This window comes from Mandrillus leucophaeus, unplaced genomic scaffold, assembly GCF_000951045.1.
Source record: "Mandrillus leucophaeus isolate KB7577 unplaced genomic scaffold, Mleu.le_1.0 Scaffold466, whole genome shotgun sequence".
Classification (NCBI taxonomy): Eukaryota; Metazoa; Chordata; class Mammalia; order Primates; family Cercopithecidae; genus Mandrillus; species Mandrillus leucophaeus.
This window is the reverse complement of record NW_012104987.1, coordinates 125,891-149,339: the sequence shown is the minus strand read 5'-3', so window position 1 is coordinate 149,339 and position 23,449 is coordinate 125,891. Positions and strand designations below refer to the sequence as shown.

At 37.8% G+C, this 23,449-nt stretch overlaps 1 protein-coding gene across 1 annotated transcript in view; it reads right to left on the bottom strand.

Moving 5' to 3' along the window:
- The window catches only part of LOC105550149 (regulator of G-protein signaling 7-like), a 108,283-nt gene that overhangs the window by 8,588 nt on the left and 76,246 nt on the right, over positions 1–23,449 (bottom strand). The window contains exons 9-12 of the mRNA XM_011995029.1: positions 20,752–20,938; positions 17,512–17,601; positions 16,051–16,104; positions 3,131–3,207 (exon numbers count right to left, since the gene is read on the bottom strand). Of these exons, the coding sequence (XP_011850419.1) occupies positions 3,131–3,207; positions 16,051–16,104; positions 17,512–17,601; positions 20,752–20,938 (408 nt within the window). The remainder of the gene's footprint in view (positions 1–3,130; positions 3,208–16,050; positions 16,105–17,511; positions 17,602–20,751; positions 20,939–23,449) is intronic.

Here is a 23,449-nt window from a genome sequence, read left to right as displayed (position 1 = left end):
GGCCCACAGTAGTCTTTTCTAGTCTACAGGACACTGAAGAGATTGAGCAGAAATAAAGGGGCAGAGTTTTAGAGGGTGGCTATGAAACAGCTTTACAGAGAAGAGTAGAAAGTTATCAGCATCTTTTAGATTTTTTTTGAGGCCAGGCGCAGTGGCTCACGTCTGTAATCCCAGCACTTTGGGAGGCCGAGGCGGGCGGATCACGAGGGAGATGGAGACCATCCTGGTTAACACGGTGAAACCGCGTCTCTACTAAAAACACAAAAAAACTAGCTGGGTGAGGTGGTGGCGCCTGTAGCCCCAGCTACTCGGGAGGCTGAGGCAGGAGAATGGCGTGAACCTGGGAGGTGGAGCTTGCAGTGAGCCGAGATCGCGCCACCGCACTCCAGCCTGGGAGACAGAGCGAAACTCTGTCTCCAAAAAAAGAAAAAAAGATTTTTTTGGAAAAAAATGTAACCTCCATTTTCGCTATCCTTTTACAATTCCTGCTTGTTTGTCTCCAGCCATTGCCTCCGAGTGTCTCCCATATGTTGCTGTAGACTCGGACGTATATTCTTGAGTGCTTTGTAGGCTGCAGAGACTATAGAGAGGAACTGGGAGTAAGAAAGGTAAAAATCTTGTCATTGCCTTTCCACTGGTTTATGTGATCCAGCTGTCTCACCAGATGCTCAACCCCACAGCTCTGTTAATAAAAAGAGCTGACCATATGGTGGTAAAATGAGATGCTATTGGACCAGAGATAGGGAATGCTTTTAGGAGAGGCTGAGCTAAAAGACGTTATCCGTTTGTTATTTTACTCTCATGTTGAAAAATACCCTTTTTTCCCACTTATTGAACCAGGGATGGGGAGTGCTCTTAGCAGAGTCTAAACTAAGGGATGCTAGATGTTTGTTATTTTACTCTCAAGTTGAAAATTCCTGTAAATATAAAAAAAAATTCCTGTAAATATATTCACTTGTAAATATAAATATCTTTGCCTGGATTTCCAAATCCTTCACTACCTGGGTTTCGTGGCCTGTCAGACTCTTTACTGTTACCCACGAAGTGGTTCTTTGGCTGGCCCTTGTGCCTGCTGCTCTCTCCGCTAGTCACCTGTTTGTGCATGTACCTGTTCAGACCCTATCCACTCTTCAAAGATGAGCTTCTCATCTATGTCCTTGTTGAAACCTTCTAACTACCCCTAAACTCCACCAGTTCCCTCTTTGAATTATTCTTACTGGTAGAATCTGTATTAGTGCTTTTATATGCCTTCTTACATGGTTTTGTAAGTCATCTGGCCTGATGAAGTAGTAACGGACAGCTGTTAAACAACATTAACATTACAGTAGTCTCCAAATAAGTACTTGATTATTTGCAAGAGTTGAGGTTCTTTGGCTGCAAATCTCATTAAGGAAATAAATTTCTAGAAATCAGGGTAATGAGATTCCAAGGTCTTGGGAGAATTCACTTTTAATTTGGGGGAGGAGAGGCGTGGTGGAGAGAGGGATGAGGGTCACTGGTCACACCCTAAATATTAACAGATTGACTAATAGAATCAGAAATCTTTTCAAGTAGGCAGGTGCTAAGAAGGAATTCAAGCTAGGCCAGGTGTTTGGGAAGCTCTTGCATGATTTAAATGAAATCAGTTTTTCCAGGTAAACTTACAAATGAGTTTACTGAAACACAATGAATAATTTTTATAAAACTGTGGAGAGTGGGTGAGTTCCTAGAATGTTAAAGATCAGCTTGAATTCTTGAGATTTAAGATGGAAAGGACATGAGGAAGACAATTCTGTAGTTAGTTTTGGAACTGTCATATTTAACGCTGAATGCTGAAAAATATTCTAGTACTATGTACTAAAAGGAGATAGCTCATGAACACATATACATTTAAGTACTGGTCACTAGCTTCCTAAGAGAATTGAGAAGGAAAAAGTATAGCCAAATACTTTCATTTTCTTAGTTAAAAATATTTTTCCATAATAAAAGCAGTATATGTTCACTAAAGAAAATGAAGAAAACATAGAAAAACAGAGAAGAAATAAGTATTACTTGAAATATGATCATTTACTTTCTATTATGTCCTTCTACCTTTTTATACACAGATATATGTTTAAAGAGATTGCATTTTGTTCAATTACCCATGTTATAGATGTTTCTTCTAAAATAATACTGTTTTACCAACTAAATGAATTAGTTGGTAAGGAAATCAATTTAGAGAGATGCTACCAACACTTAGAAAAAAATTAAGTATAGAATACATTTTAAAAATCAGATTGCATTGCACATAAGGGAATGTATTGTTATGTTATTTCGGTTCTATGCACATATAAACACACACAAATACAGTTTATACAGTAACCATATATATGTACACACACACATATACAAATATGCACAAACACACGTATGTGTTGGTCAAATGTGGCTACTCCGGGCACACCGCCCATGGGTTAGCCCTGCTCTGCAAAGAGCAATAGAAAAATTAATATTTAAAAAAAATGTCAAATGTGGGTATCATTAAAAGAAACAAAAGCCAATGCTTTAAAATCTAATTTTTAATATTTGTATAACATTCCAACAGTAGATATGTCTTGATATATTTAAGAAGTTCACAATTGTTGTGCTTTCAGACTGTGTTCTATATTTGACAACTATATAATGCAACAAATATTTTTTATATGTGGGAACATCTGGGGTTTTTTTAGGATTAAATTACTAGAACTTGAATTACTGATTCAAAGTGAGAGATTTTTGACCTTTTGGCACATTCTGTCAAATTCTATTCGAAAAGTGATAGCAATTCAGACTTTTATGAACATTGTACAAGATCACCTATTTTCTTAACCCCTTTCTAATACTAGATGTTATCATATTAACAAAACAAACCTATTTGGAGGAAAAAGTGATTGTGCTGCCTTCTGAATTTTACTTAGGTATTAATAACAATGGGTTTTCTTTTATGTTTTCTCATATATCGATTTACTATTTGTATTTCTTTTGTTAAAATTTCCTAAGTCCCTCTCTAATTCTTCTAATGGTGTGTTGCTCTTACAACATTATATGTTTGCAAGGAACTCCCTGTAGACCCTATATTACATTTTTGTCTGTCATAGAGATGCTCGTTTACTCATTTTAAAAAGGAGTTTACCAGATTTGAGGACAGGAACTTGCTTTAAACAAAAGATCTTCGGCTAAGTAAGGCATGCAGCAGTGTTTGCAGTATCTCTGTGGTTGGAAAAGAGAAAGATGTGCTTCATAACTAAATAAACAACTATCTTCATGGTGTGCTATTAGGGCAGTGGAATTCTGTCTTCCTCCCTGTTCCTTATGACATTTTAATCAGTAATTTGAATGATTAAACTGATGAAATTCTGATAAAATGTATGTATGATCCGCTTATAACCTTGGTTAAAAGACTGAGTAACAAAGAAATGCTTCAAAAAATTATGTAAAGCTATACAAATGAACTAAAACTTACAAGATAAATTTAGTAGAAAGAAGGGTAAAGAACCAACGTACACTAAAGTGAAAAGTAAATAAATAATGAACAAAGAAACTTAGCAGCAAAAGACAAAATTAGGGACAACTAATCTCAGCACATGAGAAAAAAATCCAATTTTTAAAGTATTTTATTTTAAGCCCCAAATGACATTACATGTTGCTCTGGTTGGGGACTACAGTGGGGAAGTGGATGCAATTTTCAGGTTAGATTTTAAAAGTTATAGTATACAAAGCCAAGGAGGTGATATTCCCACTTTATGCTGGCTGGGCCATATCTCAAATACTATGTTCAGTTATGATTATGAGGCCTACTGGTGAACTGGAGCACATGTACAAAGTGAGCAACCAGGATGATGAAAGAACAGGAAATTATTAAATGGGAAAACATTAGAAGCTCACTTTCCCGTTATAAGTGTCACTCAGATTTAATTTGCTAGCAACATTTAAGACATCTTTATCAAGTCTTTTTGTCTTCAGCTTAGTTATCAAAGAAATATCTTTTTCTTTTTATACTCACATTTCAACAGGTTTATTTTAATAAAGTACTTACATGCAATATGCAATAAATTTAATTATAAACAGCTGTGGGAACAAATGGAACAAAACAAACAAAAATGGACTCTTACACAGTTCAACGGGTGGTTGCAGAAATGTGAGGACGTAATTGGAGAGCAGCCTCTCAGCTGTGACATTTGTGTGCTCTTGACATTCACCATGGAGAAAGTGGAGAGCATTGGTATGTCTAGGGCAGTGGTTTTCAGAGTGTGGCCTTAAAATCAGCAGCAGCAGCATCACTGAGAATTGGTTAAACATGAAAATTCTTGAATTGGATCCATCAGTAAATGACTTACGTAGACTTTCTGAAAGATGGAGTCCAGCAATCTGTGTTAGCATGGGCCCTCCAGGTGATTCTGATGCATCTCAAGTGAGAACCACGGATGTTTAGTAAGGAGAGATCAGCTGGGAATACTTCTATCTGTGTGATGATTTTTAAACGGTATGGTTTTGGGATGCTTGAAACCAATGTGGAGCAGAGAAAAAGAAGAGTTCTAATGTAATCAGAGATGAGGTTACAGAATCTGCATTTGCCAAGCCCCTGGTGATTTTTGAGGTATGGATAGTTGGACCACACTTAGAAAAATAATGAAGTAGGCAAGGCACGGTGGCTCACCCCTGTAATCCCAGCACTTCGGGAGGCCAAGGTGGGTGGATCACTTGAGGTCAGGCGTTTGAGAACAGCCTTGCAACATGGTGAAACCTCCTCTCTACTAAAAATGCAAAAATTAGCTGAGTGTAGTGGCGCATGCCTGTAATCCAAGCTATTTGGGAGGCCGAAGCAGGAGAATCACTTGAGACGGGGAGGCAGAGGCTGCAGGGAGCCAAGATTGCACCACTGCACTCCATCCTGGATGACAGAGCGAGACTCCGTCTCAAAAAACAAAAGAAAACAAACAAAAAACAAACAAACAAACAAAAAACAGAAACAAAAAGGAAAGAAAGAAAAAAAGAAAATGAAGTAGAGTTTTTTTTTTTAATTTATAAATTTGTTTTTTATAGAGACCAGATCTATTATGTTGCCCAGGATGATCCTGAACTCCTGGCCTTAAGTGATCCCCACAACCCCTGGCCTCGGCTTCCCAAAGTGCTGGGATTACAGGCACAAGCCACTGTGCCTGGCCGACGTAGAGATTTTAACTAAGGGAAAGAAAAAGAAAACTTGGGGGAGGTAATGTAAATCACACCTCAAGCAATTCACTAGTTGTCATCTAGAGGAAGGGCTTGTATTACTCTGTGGTGGCTTCAGGAAATAGAACTAGGATTAATAGTTGGAAGTTACAGAAAAGTGGATTATGGAAGGGATTTCTAAGAGATGAAATGATCTGCTGACTAAGGGTACCACATCTCAGATACTTAGGAGCTGCCAAATGCTGAATACCCATTTGTCACTGAGCCTACAGAAAAGATTCTTGCAATGGACTGAGGATTAGACCCGGGGAAATATGGACCTCTAAATTCCTTTTCAATTCTGAAACTCCAAAAATTTTATCATTCCCAGTATCTCCTGAAAGTACCTTGAAGATTTACATTTTACAGTCAGAAAAGAGAAAGCTCTCCCAATAATCTTTTTTATCCCATGTTAGGAATATATTCTTGTTAGATATTAATAGGTCTATTTCAGGTGAACAGTGTTGAAAATAGGGGCTTGTTATTCTCCTTTGTAGTAACTGAGCCCATGTCCATTGGGGAATTCGGTTTTGGCTGATGAAATAGATGAAAAACTTCTTTAATACCAAAATAAAATCTGCATGACTCAAAGAGGCAAAAAACTGATGGATGAACTTTTTATTCCCCCAGAAATAATAGAGCATTCTAGAGAATGTGCTTTAAATTTCCAATAACTGCCACAGCCTATTTTAGTAATGGCCTCTGCTGGTTGAAATTACAGATATATGTAGTGTATTTAGGATTGTCCACTGTGTGTTCCTATTATTCTTAGATACTGGCCATTGACAAAAACAATGACAACAGCCATCAAAATATGGTGCACAATGAAGAGGGCATCAGATTTTGCCCAGTCTGGACTTGTGTATAGTATCAGCCAAAAACATATGAAAAATGCACCAAGGTACACATAATACATCCATGCTTATAGATGGATGCAATTTAGATAAAGATGTCTAATGTATCGCTATTTTAAATCGTCTATTTTAGTGTTACTGCTTTCTGGGTACTAGCAAAAATTATGGAAAAGAATAAATTAAAACCACAGCTTGTCATCAGTATAAAAATGGCTTTCTTTTCTGAAAGATGCTTCATAAAAGAATGCTAATGAATATATACGATGCTACATGTGTCTTTAGAATAAGCAAGAGAAAATGATTTTGAAAGAGATGACCTGTTGATGACCCAGGGCTGCCTAGTAAGTGACCTCACAACTAGAAATAATTAATATACGACTCCATTTTTGGTGGAAATTAAATTTGGACACCATAATAAATCCAAACTTTATATCAACTTAACTTCCATTCATCTTTTCCTAGATACTTAAAACAAATTTATAAAAATAATGTGCATATATTACCCTTTAGACCATTGATGGAATTCTGCTTAACTCTTTTTCATTCTATTCAATGCTGTTTAATTCAATGACATAAATTGAGATTGAGAGTTGGCCATCTGCAAGGCACTGTGCCAAATGTAGAAATGCTAAGAGTACATTACATATAAGATATAAGTCCTATATCTCCTTGCTTTACTGAGCTACAATTTTGTACCCTAATATGAGATTCAGATCACTTTGAAAAATAATTCAAGTTCAAATATCAAGTTCAAATAATTCAAGTTCAAAAATCATCAAATAAAATCAAAGTGATAATGCAACATAATGAGCTAATGGTCACATAACATGATTTCAAAGTGAGACAGTGCGACATTTATATTTCTGCTGTCAAATCTTCCAGTAAACTTGGTTCAAACAGGTTCTAAAAAGTTTATTGGTGCTACAAGTCTTGTTCTGCTTTCATTTCTTCTACTTTACCACCCAAGTTTTTGTTGTTATCATCCAATGTGCAGATGGCTACAGTAGCTGCCGATGCTGCAAACACATCCTCCTATCTCTAGATTCTCCTAGCTTGCCCTCATCTGCTGTGTAGATGATGATGGCCCATGTGTAAATCCAGAGCACAGAATATGTTCTTGATTACCTTCTTCTGTACTCTGCTTCTCTAACTGGAAACCTCCACAGTAGTCCTTGCCTGAATTTGCCATCTTCAGACCCTCTTTCTTGTGCCACCTTTGCTCTGTTTCTCTCTCTCCTGCAGGGCCCCACTGTTTAGTGGGCAGGTCTCTTGCTTAGGACTTAACTCTTCCTCTCTCTGCCTACTCTGCACTGCTTTAAGAGAAACTATCATGATTTATATTAAGGAGGTTAGTGGAAAACCAGATCTGTTCAATGAACAGTTAACTTGCATGAGCAGAATGAATCAACCTAGGTGCGCATGTTAGTAGTATCCCCAAAGTAGTAATTTGTGTTCATATCTATCCTCTTGCAAAGTATAAGCTTCTTATGAGCAGGGGCTTTGTCTTACCTATCCATTCTCAGAACAAAGTGCCTGGCCCACAGTAGGTTCCCAATAACTGTTTTGCTGTTGTTGTTGGATAAAAGAATCTGGTAGTGCTTGAATACATGCATGCTCTTGGGCTGTAAACTTATCATACAGAGCACGCAGGATGGTCTCTGGCTGAAGCCTCATAGCTACTGGCATAAACCCAGGACTTCATGTTCATTGGAACACAATACTTTGGGAAATGCTGTAGAAACTTCTGCCCCTGGCATATGTAGCAGCAGGGGCGGCATTTCCCACTATGGGGAGTGTCTACTCGGCAGTCCCACAGCATTCCTTAGGAAGCCCCAGGGCTGCATTGGACACTGACAAAAACCCATGATACAATTCAGAGCTCCTAGAACTCGAGCAGCAACTTAAGAACTAATGATGCTACCAGGGCAAAATGAAGATATATTGTCCGAACTCAATTAGGCTACGTGGTCTGATACATTGCACACCAATTGATTTACATCATGCTGCAGGGAGACTAAAATTGCTTCCTCAGGCAAGTTATCATCACCACCAGTTTCAATAAAATAAGATGGATAGCCATATCCGCCAACTACAAAATGACAAATGAGATGGTTTCAGGTCCATAGCAGAAGAAAGAAGAGAAAATAGTTCATCTTCGAGCAGACACACTTCATATGCTTGCTGGTAATATCTATGGTGGGGAAACTCAATGGCCAGCTTATAACTTATTTTCACTGAAGGTGTAGTAGGAATATGTTTATTTATTTATTTAGAGACAGAGTCTTGCACTGTCACCCAGGCTGGAGTGCAGTGGTGCGATCTAAGCTCACTGCAAGCTCTGCCTCCTGGGTTCACGCCATTCTCCTGCCTCAGCCTCCTGAGTAGCTGGGACTACAGGTGCCTGTCACCACGCCCAGTTAATTTTTTTTTTTTTTGTATTTTTAGTAGAGACAAGGTTTCACCATGTTAGTCAGGATGGTCTCGATCTCCTGACCTTGTGATCAGCCCGCCTTGGCCTCCCAAAGTGCTGGGATTACAGGCGTCAGCCACTGTGCCCGGCCATGGTAGGAATTTTTAAGCATAGTTTACCTGTATTAGTGTATCTGTAATCCCAGGCAACAGAATCCATAGCACTCAACCCTAAAATAATATGCACAAAGTCTTTCTTTAAGGTAAATTCACAGGGGCAGAGATGTAAAATCAAAACCTTCCTTCTCGTAGGTTCCAAATCTGCTTCTGTCCTATGATGGATGTTTTGCGAACCAGATAATCTGCTTCATTATGATGGGTGTTCATGTCAATTGAGGATCTGACTCACTCTGTGGAGCTCTTACCATGCCTACAACTTCGTTAACAGATATGTAATCTAGAAAATGACCTTTTTGAATACTCTAAGGCTTGTCTCTACGTTATTGTGGTAGAAATTGATATCGAGGGAAGTGAAAGTAAGGACAGCCAAGCTGTCTTTTTTAACCACAAAGAGTATCACATAACCCGACACTTAGTCAAAACTTAATAGCTGTTGATGAGTGAATGATTTAGAAACTAGTATAATGGTATCTAAAAGCAATGATATAAACGTAGCAGATGCATGGATCCTAGGCCACCAGGTCAATTTTTTCTATTGGGATTATTTATGAGGAAAAAATCCAGGGGCAAGTTTATATGTTTTCCTTTTAGTTGTCGTAGGACCCTTTCCAAAATAGCCTGTTTACACTAATGTGCGTGTAGGTCTAATCAATAAAGTCCAGAGTGCTCAGCCTGGAGTGACATGGCTCAATCCTGAACAGAACCAAGGTCCACCCCAAATGTGCCAGGAATGGGCAGCTGAGGGACTGCCCAAGTACCTTCGACACTGCACCGCACCGCACTGCTCCTACCCTGACCCCATAGCTGGACTGGGGCTGTGATTCCCAAACGTGGCACCCGTATTATTCACAGGTTTACACTGCATGCAGAGGGTAGTTCCCAGCTTACAGTTTTATAAGTTTTATAGGTTATTAGAATATGGAGGGAAATAGCACACTAGATTTTACATTTAATAACATCCAAGTTAGGTTGGGCATAGTGGCTCATGCCTGTAATCCCAGCACTTTGGAAGGCCAAGGTGGGCAGATCACCTGAGGTCGGGAGTTTGAGACCAGCCTGACCACCATGGAGAAACTCTGTCTCTACTAAAAATACAAAAAATTAGCCTGGCCTGGTGGCGCATGCCTGTAATCCCAGCTACTTGGAGGGTGAGGCAGGAGAATCACTTGAACCCGGGAGGCAGAGATTGCGATTAGCCAAGATCACGCCATTGCCCTCTAGCCTGGGCAACAAAAGTGAAACTCCGTCTAAAAAACAACAACAACAACAACAACAACAACAAAAACCCCAAAAACAAACAAACAAAACCAAGTTAAAAATCATTTGACCAGGAACTAGAAACTATCCTTAGAGTCTTCCACAGTGTTGAAAAAAAACAATATTAAGTTTCCCAGAAAGTAGCTACAGTTCTTCACTGACTGAAGACTAATTGGCAGTGGAGGCCTGTCATTAATGTGTAACATGTTGGTTTCGGAAATCAGGAATACAACATCTGATTCCCACCTTCCAGAATAAGTTATTTTTCCCTCTAGTGTATGCTCTTGCATGAAGGAAAAAATAAAGATACAAAAAAGGGAAAAACAGATAAATAGATGCCTCTTCCCTTGTAAATTTACATTCCATTTAAGCAGTTCAATTTTTTTATGAAAAGAAAATCAATATATAACTTGGATTTTATCGTACTTTGACCTATAAAAGCAACAAATAAATAAATAACAACCTAAATGTCCATTCATAGATGATTAGAAAAATTACAGGGCATATCCATTCAAAGGAATTTTGCGTGGTTTATTAGAATCAGGTAGAAGAATACTTAATTATTTGGAAGACATTTACAATGCATTTTAAGTGAATAAAGAATGTTTCAAAAGAATATTTAAATACAATTCAAATTCTTAAATATTTATATTTATTTGTGCAAAATGCTAATTGGAGCTGTGTCTGGGTAGAGAGAGTTGTCTAGAGGTGAAGAAACTGAGGTTCAGTAGTTTAAATGATTTTTTCTTTTATTGTTATTATAATTATTATTATTTTTGTAGAGACAGGGTCTTGTCATGTTGCCCAGGTTGGTCTTGAACTCTTGGCCTAGAGCCATCCTCCCAAAGTGCTGAGATTACAGGCATGAGCCACTGTGCCCGGCCTTAAATGATTTTTTAAAATTCACATGGCTAGAATATATAGGACTAGGTTTCAAACCTAAATAGAAACACATCAAATTCCTTGGCCCAGGCTCTTTTTACCATGTTACCACTTATATATAATCTGTATAAGGCTGTATTAACCAGTGATTCCACAGTGGGCTTAGATAAATCATTTAATTTTATTTAATCAAAAGAACATTCTAAAAGAACTAAGTATTATATCTTCTTTGTTTTATATTTCAAATAAGAGGATTTACATTTACATTTGCTCCTATCAACATTTAAACAATTGAGTTGCAGAGTTAAAAACAGATTTGGGCCAGGCACAGTGGCTCACACTTGTAACCCCAGTAGTTTGGGAGGCCGAGGTGGGCAGATCACTTGAGGTCAGGAGTTCGAGACCAGCCTGGTCAACATGGTGAAACCCCATTTCTACTAAAATACAAAAAATTAGCCAGGTGTGTTGGCGGGCACCTGTAGTCCCAGCTATACTCAGTAGGTTGAGGCAGGAGAATTGTTTGAACCACGGAGGCAGAGGTTGCAGTGAGCCAAGATCGCACCACTGCACTGCAGCCTGGGTGACAGAGTGAAATTGTGTCTCAATGACAACAACAAAACAACAACAATGACAACAACAACAAAAAAACAGATTTGATCCTAAAGATCAACTGATTTCAGAGCCAACCCAGTCCTGTTAAATTTCTCTCACGGAGTCTCCACAACTTCTGGTCATTCCATCCAGTCTCCAGGGCATAGTTAGGAGCTCAAAGCCCCAGCACAAATATATCAGAACAGAGGGAATGGGACAGCCAAGGAGGCATCATCTTTTTTCTATTGATTCTTTTAAAGCCTCTACAGATAATTGTCTTCATTAAGATAGGGTGAAAATATTTCCAAAAGGAGATTAGATTAGGTGAATCCCTGGGCGTTCAACATCAATACTCTCTAAAATTCATTTTTACTTTTCTACTTTTGTAGCCCAGAGCCAGACTGATTTAATTTCTACTTCACACAAAGACAAGACAGGAGGTGAGTCACACAGTTGGCAGTTGATTATGAATCTTGATTGAAGATGTGGCTAATCAGTCATCCTACCCTGCTTTTCCTTGGTTTTCTATCTGTTCCTCTTTAATGTTTGTGTAGCAGACAGATGCTATAGTTTATCTTATCCTATCATGTTATCTTTTCTTATTTTTTGAGACAGAGTTTCGCTTTTGTCACCCAGGTTGGAGTGCAATGGCATGATCTCTGCTCACTGCAACCTCCGCCTCCTGGGTTCAAGTGATTTTCCTGCCTCAGTATCCCAAGTAGCTGGGATTACAGGCGTGCACCACCATGCCTGGCTAATTTTTGTATTTTTAGTAGAGACAGGGTTTCACCATGTTGGCCAGGCTGGTCTCGAACTCCTGACCTCAGGTGATCCACCCGCCCAAAGTGCTGGGATTACAGGTATGACCCACCATGCCCAGCAGATGCTGTGATATTTTAATGGCTGAAAAGTGGTGTCAGATTTGATGATGGTGATGAAGAAAATAATTTTCATAATTCTTAAAGCATATGAACTTTTTTGAAAGAGAATAAAGTCAACTTAGTAAGAATAACATTTAAAGGTATGAGAGGATATAGTAACCCTTGAAAGACCAACCTTAAGAGACTTCTCTGATAGCAAGAAAAATAAAGAAATAAAAGAGTAAACACCAAGAAGTGAAAAAGAGCTTTCCTGAGACAACAAACCACAATGCGGGCATTACACAAATGGGAGTTATTTTTATCCTGCCCATTTTGGGATTGATGAAAAGAATAAGAAAAATCTAAAAAGAGTAATGAATTTAAAGTAAAAGAAAAAGCTTGCTTCCAGTTCCGGCTCTAACACTCAACAGCTGAGAGATACTGGCGAGGGTGACCTCACCTCACTATGCCCCCAGTGTTTTGTCTGTGAAGAAAGGTGGTACCTGCCTGACTACCTCCCAGGATTGTTGTGCATGTAAACAATGACCAAAACAACAACAAAACAAACAGAAAGGAGTCTATATTTTTTGGAAGATTGAAAGTGCAATGCAATCCTCAGCTGTTTATTATAATTTTTCTCTAAAGTGCTAGTTAGTGTTTATGAGTCTGGGTAACTAACAAAAACTCCCCTGGAACAGCTGACTAGCAAAATATTTTTGTCTCTGGGGTGAAAGAAAAACAACAATGCCATTTTTCTAACCTCGGTTATAAAAACCCTAGGCTGGAACATGTAAATCAACTTACTAAAATAGACACACATTGGAAATGGACTCAGGCTGGGGAGGAGGGTATCATCAGGTGGCAAGATTTATTTATTTTTTGTCAGTTGGGAGAATGTCAAAGAGCAGGGTGGATCCATGGAAATAGCATTAGGGAACAAAATACATTTGGAGTCAGTCCCAGCTCCTTCGCTGACTATGTGACTCTGGGCAAACGATGCACCTCCTTTGACCCTTTAAATTTCTTACCTACAAAATGGGTAAAATAATGGATGTAATAATACCTACCTTACAGAGTCAGCACATGGATTAAATTAGATAATATTATGAAGCGCCCAGTGCAGAGCCTGGTACATGGCAGATACTCAATGAATGTGAGTTTTTCCCCATTAGTTTCCTAGACTACACACTTGTTTACTATTTTCACCTATTCCATTTCTTTCTGAGATACTGTTGACCTTGTAGCCTCCCTGTATGCACCAGAGCACCCTGCATAGAGGATTCCTTTAAAATATTTACGTAAATTCTGTCTTTACTCCATTAAGTCTATCTGATTATAATAAAATCACTCATTCTTTGTCTTATGTTAAATTATTTTATTGATCCTATAAAAGTGTCTCATAAAATTTAGTAGGTAAAGATCTAAGATGCTTGATACAGCTGCTGACCCTTAAGTTGTAAATATGGAACACTAAACCAAGGGGAAATTCAGAGAACCTTTCCAATTGCTTACTCCATTTCTTCAGAATAACACCCAAATAAAAGTATTACATAAAAAAGATTGCATTTTATTTTCCTGGATGGGAAAGGATTAACACTAAGCAACAGTGCCTGAAAGTTATTATTATGGTTTGTGTGTATGTGTGTGTGTGTGTGTGTGTGTGTGTGTGTGTGTGTGGATGGTACTCAACCTCTTTTCCTTCAGTAATTCCAGTTTTTTTTCCACTTTTTTTAAAGAAGGTAGTTGCTCTTCTTGGTCCAGTGAAATCCTCCAAATTCAGCTAAATGTAACTTCTGGGAATTCTCAGATTACATATGGGCCCTCCGTCCTCAACCTAACACCCAGCAGAAATTGTTTATCTTTCCCTTGTACATCCTAACATTTTGTCTATACCATTGGGTACCTTTGAAATCAAGCTGTACCAAGGATGTCCAACCTTTTGGCTTCTCTAGGCCACATTGCAAGAAGAATTATCTTGGGCCACACATAAAAAACACTAAACACTAACGACAAATAATCTCAAAAAAAAAAGTTCCAGGCATAATTTTTATAATATCCGCCACCACAGATAAGCAAAAAAGTCCTTGCATTCAAAGGGTTGGACATGGCTGTAAGTCTATACTTTTTACATGGTCCCAAGACATAGCACACAGTTTGGAACAGAGGTGGCATTTGTGTGAATTTTGGTTGAAGGTGTGGATGATCAGTCCTCTCTTCCCCTTATTTCCTGTTGGCCCTTTCTTAAAGTTTGCAGTGTGTGACCATATGGTGCTATTTTAAGAGTTTGAGAAGTGGGTTAGATATGATGTTGGAAGAAAGACAACCATTTGACTTCCCCTTTCCATCTTCCCTGGGTTGCATCACTGTTTTAAATTATATCACAGAAATTTCCGTTATAATTTCAAGAATAGTATATACTGTCAGCATTACATTTGAAAAGGATTAACTTGAAATGCTTCTTAAACAGTACACAGAGTACCTTATTATCTGATAGTCACTTTCTCCAGCAAAATCTTGGATAATTTTTTGACATTATCTTTGTTGCCCCATGGTGACTTACGAGGCATGCTCCAGAAAATTCTCTATTAAAGAACAGAGGTTCCAATAGTGCCAGCCAAAATTTCATAAAGTTTATTTACAATGTGATTCATTCCTGGAGTCCATCATTCTCTATCCATTTAACTCATGCAATCACATTGAATGTTCACAGTCTATATTACTGTTCAAATTCTTTCAAATACTCTGTGTACCGTTGCAATGGTAATTCACAAGTAGAAGTGAATAACATTCCCCACCACACGGATCCTTGAAGGAAACTGAAAACAAAAGCCGTATCTTTGTTGAATCCAGTTTGCTCACATTTCAACACACATAACTCCACTGAACTGGCCATCACAGCAAAAGCCACAACACACACACACAGCAGCATGGAGCTTAACCACACAACTCAACAGACAATGCAGACAAACTTGAGTATAAACCAAGATTTTTCTACCTCTTTTCATAACAGGTTAGTGCTGGCCCTCAGTGTTGGTGTACAGTTTTTATGGCATGGGAAAATAGGGATGTTTCTGCCCTATAAAAATAAATGTGTTGAAGGCTTTAGTTTGAGCTTACACAATGTCAGAAAGTTCCAAAGGCACTGGCACAATACAAAAAAAAGAATCTTACAAACAAATATATATCATCAAAACACATGGCAAGATACTAGGAAAACACTGGTAGGAAAACTACTGGTTTCTCAGGTGATTTATGCAACAGTTTTCAATACCTTCCTGAAAAATAAGGAGTAAGAAAGGCAGGCTAGTGGGTCTTTGGTGGGGTATATCTTGTCACCAACCACCACTCATATAAAATCTTTAGCTTTAAACTGCTTAGTAGATCATTTTCTCTCTGCAGAAGTAAAAAGCATAGAACCTTCATTGTTCTTAATATTTTAAGCCTCGGGAAGGGCTAAGGGAAGGAGCATAGAAATACATGCACTATCTTTAATAGAGAAAGGAATATGAGGAATAAAAATAAAAATATAAAGAATAATTATTATTCCTTCCTTTTATATATCGTAATATAAACTTCTTTTCAAACTTTAGTTCTGTACAGATACTTGTTCACATGTAACATCTTTTTCTACTCTGGAAAGGGACGGGACAGAAAGATAAGCAGAAAACATGAAGTTCTGAATTTGAATAAAAGAAACACTTTTGCTGTTACATCAAGAATGCAAGGTGGGCAACAGGGCTAGAAATAGGAAAATTGGAAAAATTTCATTGGACTTAATGATTCATAATTCCTCAAAAAACAAAACTTACCACATTCTGTGCAAATTTTTCAAAAGATGTTCTGCGATCCATTGAGTTTCCAGACTTACGTATGTGGGGTAGGATAGGGTGAAGGGAAATAAAGGAAGATTAAAAAAAAAAAAAAAGCAAGGAAAACAGAGCAGAAAAAGACAGGATAATGAAATGATGCAACGCCAAATCCATGTTCTAAATCAGAAGGCCCATAGAGGTAGGAGAGCCGCCGAGGGAGGCTTCTTCTCATAGGACATCGGCTCCGCTTTCATTAGTGCTAACACCAGAAACTTTTCTTGTACAAACAAAATGGTGTGATTCAAGCAAAATCAAATTAAGCCGAAATGAAGTAGATATGTGAAGGCTTTATACTGACATTTGCAGAGCCTAAATATTTAAAAATCTAGCAGCATATCCTCAGAATTTCCTCAAAACTTTTATCAGAAAAAATTTCTGTTGACAACATCATTAATTCTATAGAGCATTAATGTCTAACAGAACTTTCCAAAAGGATGGAAATCTCATTCCATGCTGTCCAATACAGAAGTCTGTAGCTGTGGTTCTTGAGCATTTGAAATTTGGCTAGAACGTTATATAATTTTAATTAACTAAGATTTAAACAGTCCCAAGTGGCTAGTGACTGCTGTACTGGATAGTGTTACTACGAAGTATCCATTTCCAGTTGTAAAGGCAATGGACTTAAAAAAATCTTATTAGCCTATATGATGATCATGAACTACACAAAATTATAATTTAAACTCAGAATTTCAAGAAGCTGTGAACTATTTTAACATTAAAAATAATGAATGGTGTTGATGTTTATGTCCAGGTTTTCTCTTCCCTGTTACATCGATTGCGTAAGGAGTTACGAACAGAGAGACATTGATTATTAACATTGTTGAATAATGAGGTCTACTACAATGCTCCCATAATGTGCTTGGCTACCATGCTAGGTGTATAAAATTCATCACAGGGGTATTAAGTGATTCAGGATAAATGCCAAATGAAAATATTCAGAAGCAAACATTCCTACCTTTTGTCACCTATTATTGAAAAAAGTGAGTCTACTTTCAGTTATGAGGCCTGTGGTTCAAAACATACATTCTAGCTTACTGAGCAAAGAAACCCCTCTTGAAGTTTTTGACCTAATGACTCTGTTACTTTCTTTTCTTTATTGTAATTTTGATTCCTTGAAACTAGGCATACAGAAGACTAACATGAAACATGAAAACAGCTTCTAATAAATTTTGCAAAGCATGAACATCTGCAGAAACAAACAAACAGAAAGTAATACAATAAGCAATAAACAAACAGAAACAACTTAAATGGCCCTTATAAAATGCAAAGGTTTGGGGGAGGGTCTTGGAGTATGTTCACTTACCATTAGTCCAATACCCTGGATTCAGCAGAGGTAATTACTCCAGATAATTATAACTGAGAACTAGGTCAAGAAAAAACAACTCACGAAAAAACCAATACCTTTTTCTTTGCCTGTAGAAGCTCCTGATAGGCACTGGATCTTATAAAACGTGGGTATGAATCACTTTTCATCAGTTTGTAAATGTGCTCCTAAAAAGAAATAATGGTTGAGGTGCTTCTTTATTATTTCTTGGGAAAAGTAAAATATTATGATGCCACACGTGGCTAAAGAACAAATCTAGTAGCAGCTAAAAATAGCAATAACAATGCTGATTAGAATACCTTCTATTTACAGGACATTTAGATCTTCAAATTCAATATCTCATTCATGGGATCATTGTTTAAATTGGTTTAGGAGCTACTGAGGAGGCAAATCACATCCAGTCATTAAAAAAATGGAATTTGTCAGAAAATAACCTCAGATCAAGTTGTTGACTTATATAGATCACTAGATAATATAACTAAATTTGCTATCTCTTAAAATTACTCCAGGCCTGAAGTGAGTAATGTTAACTCAGACTGAGTAATCATCCTGGATACTTTTGGCCTCTACATTTACTGGAGGGGGGCCAACTGCCCAGATGAATCGGATCATCTCTTTGGCACAAATTGCATGGAAAATTGTCTTCCATGCCCACCTTGGGTCAGAGCACAAGTCCAGAAATAAATTTTGTGATATTTAATTGCTAAGTCTCCAAATTTGTGTGCTCTTTCTTATTACTTACTCAGTGACAGATTAGGTAAATATTTGATCATTCACCCCTAAGAAGTTTGCAAAATTCTGTTTTGATGATGAATTTTGGTAGACAAAGAAGTCAAAAAAAAAGGAAAAAGTTACTCATTCAATTCAATCTTGACCCAATCTAGGGAGATAATACTCTGGTCTACTGCAGCTCAGGGAGCTAACATGTGTCTTGATCTTCCTATTCTAGTGAAATACCAGTTAGGTGTAGAGCTTGGAACTATTGGAGAGTATTCTGAATGTCCAAATTTTCTTTCTTTTTTTTTTTTTCTTGAATAAAATACATGTTTCAAGAAATGACTCCAGTTCTCTGGTCTTAAACATAACAGCAATAATTTGAAGTTACTTTAAATCCATTTAAAGACATTCAGGATTAAGTCTCCAGACCTAGCCCAAGGGTGATCTTCACAGAACGTTAAGTTTGGAACTGTATGGGAATTTGTTTGAAAAGTAGAGCAATGGCTGGTTTTGGAATGAAGCATTTTGAAATTCAGATTCTACCTTGCTCAAGAACTACCTCTTACAAATCGGGTAAATTTAGGCCAACTTTTTCATCTCTCTGATCCTTAATGTTCTAATCTATAAAATAGCATTGTTGTGATGATTAAAGGAATAATAAATGTGTTGCGAAGCATGGGGTGTGGATAGTAAGTGCTCAAATATACTTGGGTATATGGCAGGTACTCTTTTAAGTGCTTTCCTGTATTAGTTAGTGTAAGCCTTACAAACCCCCTATGGGCTTGGTAACCATTATGTCCATTTTACAGGTGAAGAAACGGAGGCATGGAGAAGTGGTCACAGAGCAGAGCCGAAATCAGAACCTAGGCAATTTAGCTAACGATAGGATTTTTTAAAAACCACAGAAAAACTAGAATTAAATATCTGAGCTTAACTGAAAAATAAATCTAGGGCCAAATAGTAATGTTTTCTATAGAAATTTCTTTTTTTCTATAAGAAAAGAGGATCCTCTTAGGCAAGAATATTTTTAAGTGACACCGATAACCAAAAAAAGTTCTTTTTTATACCTCAGGAAGGGCATTCCAAACATTTTACACTTTGTTGCCTCTAGAAAGATGCTTGACATTTTATCTTGAACTGAAAGAAAGAAAGATCAGCAGAGAAGTGAGCAGTGGGGCCAGAATTTCTGGTCTGCTCTCTGTCATGTTCTCTCTAGAGAGTAATTATTTCTACATCGGAGACCATGGCTGAACCACATGGGATAAGTATCCAGTTAGCTGTTAAAATTCATGTTAGTTTTCTACACAGTTGCTGATTTCTTTAAATGAAAGCCAAGGAGAAATGTATTTTCTATAGAGTATGGAAATAAGGAAGGATATTCGTGTATCTCCTTCTTTGTCTTCTATATTTTATTTTAGTAATGTGTGTGTTTTAAAAAGGTACTTTTTAGAATTAATATTCTTCTCCAAAAGAAGTTTAAGAAACTATGGAGTATGCACGTTCTGATTTAAAAACCAACTTCAACACATCATTAGGGAGTGGGTGCAGTGGCTCATGCCTGTAATCCCAGCACTTTGAGAGGCTAAGGTGGGAGGACTGCTTGAGCCCAGGAGTCGGAGACCAGCCTGGACAACATAGGGAGACCCACCCTGTCTCTACAAAAAAAAAATTTTTTTTAATTAGCCAGGCATGGTGGTGCATGCCTGTGGTCCCAGCTACTTGGGAGGCTGAGGTAGGAGGATTGCTTAAACCTGGGAGGCCAAGGCTATAGTGAGCCATGATCATGCCACTATAGGGAACAGAAAGAGACCTTGTTTCCAAAAATAAAATAAAATAAAACAAAATAAAATAAAATAAAATAAAATACCACATTATCAGCAAACACTATCCCCTCATAAGAAGTTGATTTTTCTTCTAGAGTATCAATATTTTTTGAGAGAAGGCAGAAATTCAAGTTGTTTTTACAAAGGGAATTAAGATCCAGTTTGAGAAAAGATGACTAACAATTTGTCTTAGGAAATTAGAATCAGTTTTCTTTATTTTTTCTTTCTGTAGGCTAAAAAATTAACTTGAAAATTTAAGAAATGTCAGAATCTAATATTTGATTTTTTTTTTCACCAGAGATAAAACTGGTTTGAGTTTGACATAACTTTAAGCTAATTCAGTTTGAATAATTTATAATAATGAATAATTCAGGAATGTCAGAGTCTTGGAATCTCTACATTGAAGATGCCTTAAAGATTTTAAATCTTTTTAAAAACATGTTTTAAAAAATCTTTTATTGAGATGGGGGCCATCACTAGATAGTGTTTGCTCACTTATTGGGGGAACAGAGTAGAAAATGAAGTAAAAGTTTTAAAATATTTCAAATATGTCCCTTCATATAAAAATATTCAAACTTAGAAAATATTCCCAGGTTTTAAAAAACTATTCAGTTTAATGTGTCTTTGTTCCTTCCTAAATCAGTTAGAGTTGTTTCACAGTTATCTAAATTGAAAATGTTAGAAATAGCTGCCATTTATAATGAAAATAAAATGAATATACCCAATGATCACCTTCTCAGAAGCACATTTGTGACGTGAAGCCCACCGTACACCCACCTGAGCATCTTCAAATGTGTATCGTCCAGGTTCCTTCACGTTCTGTGTGGTTTTGTCATAACTCTTGGAATCCAAGTTAATGGCACTGGGGGCTCCAGGAGCCAGAAACTCTTGCCATATTTCCTGAACTCTTGAGGGCACTTCTTTAATAGGCCTCTTTTTCAGGTCCTCCACTGCCAGCCAGAATCTATGCAAAATGTGAGATCAGGTGTTTACTCTGACGGCCCATCAGCTGAAAATCCTTGTGATATTTACGGATCATGCAGTTCATCATGATGACTCACAGCCAACTCACTTTCTCTGAGGGCTTCCAGTATCAGGGTGGTACTGACTATATTCAAAGGTATAATCTTCTTTGGAAGGAATTATGAAAAACAATCTCTTTTAAGTGTTTGTTGTTAAAAGCAGATCTGTCAGAGCCCTGTATAACATTCATTTTACCTAAGGAAAGTAGCACTGCTAACTGTTTCTTGAAAACGAAGAGGAGTTTGAAGGGAATTAAAGGTGCAGGACATGGAGCCTCCAATTGGGAGACAAAGCCATGCACTGTGTTCTTTGGATCTTCTGTCCATTTGAGCAATGGGGGCTAGTGTGGAGAGCCTTTTCTGTTCTAGCTTGTAAGGGAATTACAAAGAAGCTTCGCTGGAGTTAAAAGAGGCCTGGACATAAGATCAGAAAATTCCCTGGCTGGAAAAATAAAAACAATTAACTAATGATAAGCTAATTTAATTGAGAGAGTTATGGAATGACCGACGCAGCAAGCTTTCACATGGAATTACTGGAAAAGTTTAAATGTGTAGAGGCATCACTGCAATTCAGAAGCCACAGAAGAATATATACTGACTTACTTCTGAATACAGACTATATTTATAGTATATATATACTGAAGGAACCTGGGAGTGTGTTTTGGTTGATAATAGCAAGTGGTAAAGTCTAGTGAGAAGGGGCCACATTGTATTAACTGGTTGCATTTCTTCAATATTGTGCTCTAGGTTAGAGCTTGCTGGTTAGATCTCCAGAAATAATGTTTAAAAGATAAATGACTATATCATAATTTGTTAATAGAAACAAACACTCTACGTGAAAAAGTTGCTGCTAGGACTGTGTTATCCTCCGTAAACACTCTTACTGCTCTAATAGCAGATGCAGTCAAGGAAAGGCAAAGATGGCCACAGAGTCTGAACAGAGGTGATCAGCAGTACCTTCGTAACTACTAAGCTTTAACTTGACCATTAATGAATAATCAGAAATCAGTAATGAAGTGCATGAGCTAGAATTAGAATATCGACTACTACTCAGGCTAGTGATTTTTGAGTTTTCATTTCCAGACTTTGTTTTTTAATAGATATATATAACAGAGGATAATCTAACTTTGACAACACCTCAAACAGGAAACTACCACCATGACTTTTAGAAAGGAAGGCTCAAGACCACTCCCTCTTAAAACACAGATTTAGACACTGTGCACTCTAATAGGAATACTATGCAAGCCTGGGCGTGGTGGCTCACGTCTGTAATCCCAGCACTTTGGGAGGTCGAGGCGGGCAGATCATCTGAGGTTGGGCATTTGAGATCAGCCTGGCCAACATGGTGAAACCCTGTCTCTACTAATAATAGAAAAATTAGCTGGGCATGGTGGTGAACACCTGTAATCCCAGCTACTCGGGAGGCTGAAGCACGAGAATCACTTGAACCCCGGAGGTGGAGGTTGCGGTGAGTCAAGATCATGCCACTGCACTCCAGCCTGGGCAACAAGAGCAAAACTCTGTCTCAAAAAAAAAAAAAAAAAAAAGGAATGCTATGTGTAATCCGAGGGAGCAGGAGTTTTGAAATTAACATCTGCTCAGACAAGTTCATTCCAGCACACTTTGAACACATCAATCAAATCAAAGTCTCTGTCCTCAAAGAATGAGTAGAGGAAAAGATAAACCATTTAAATGGCCGTAACACCAGGAAGTACATGAATGGCTCTCCAGGAAGAGAATGAACTAGATAGTCTGGGAATGGCAAGCAGGAAAGACTCCCTCTGCTGGGGTAAGTGCTGGATTGGAAAAGGGGGATCTAGAAAAAGCTATTCTAAATCCAGTGACATCTGAAATGGGCCTGGAAATAAGCATAAAATATAAAAGGGTTGAGAAGTTAATAACCACACCTACACTGACATGTAGGTGCAGGCACTGCTCTAAGTGATTCACATATTAACTCATTTAATTCCCACAGTAACTCTATAAAGCAAGTTCTATTATTCCCCTCATTTTAGAGAAGAGGAAACTGAGCATATGAAGATGAAGTTGCTTATTTAAGGTTGCTCACTATTAGTGTCACGGCTGAGGTTTGCCCCCAGAAAGTCTGCAGCAGATGACATGCCCAAAAGCACTCCCTCACATGGTCTTTCTAACAGCATCGTTGCCTTTCTTAGTCTCACCATTACTGTAATTATTGTAATAGCTTAATAGCATGGAGGAACCAGGTGCAATGGCGTGCACCTGTGGTCCCAGCTACTCAGGAGGCTGAGGTGGGAGGATCACTTGAGCCCAGGAGTTCAAGCCTGCTGTGAGCTATGATGGTGTCTCTGAACTGCAGCCTGGGTGTCAGAGAAAGATCCCATCTCTCTTAAAAAAAAAAAAATCCTATATCCTTTATTTCCTGGTAGCTGGAACCTAAGTAAGTATTTTTAATGTCTTTGATTCTTGATTTC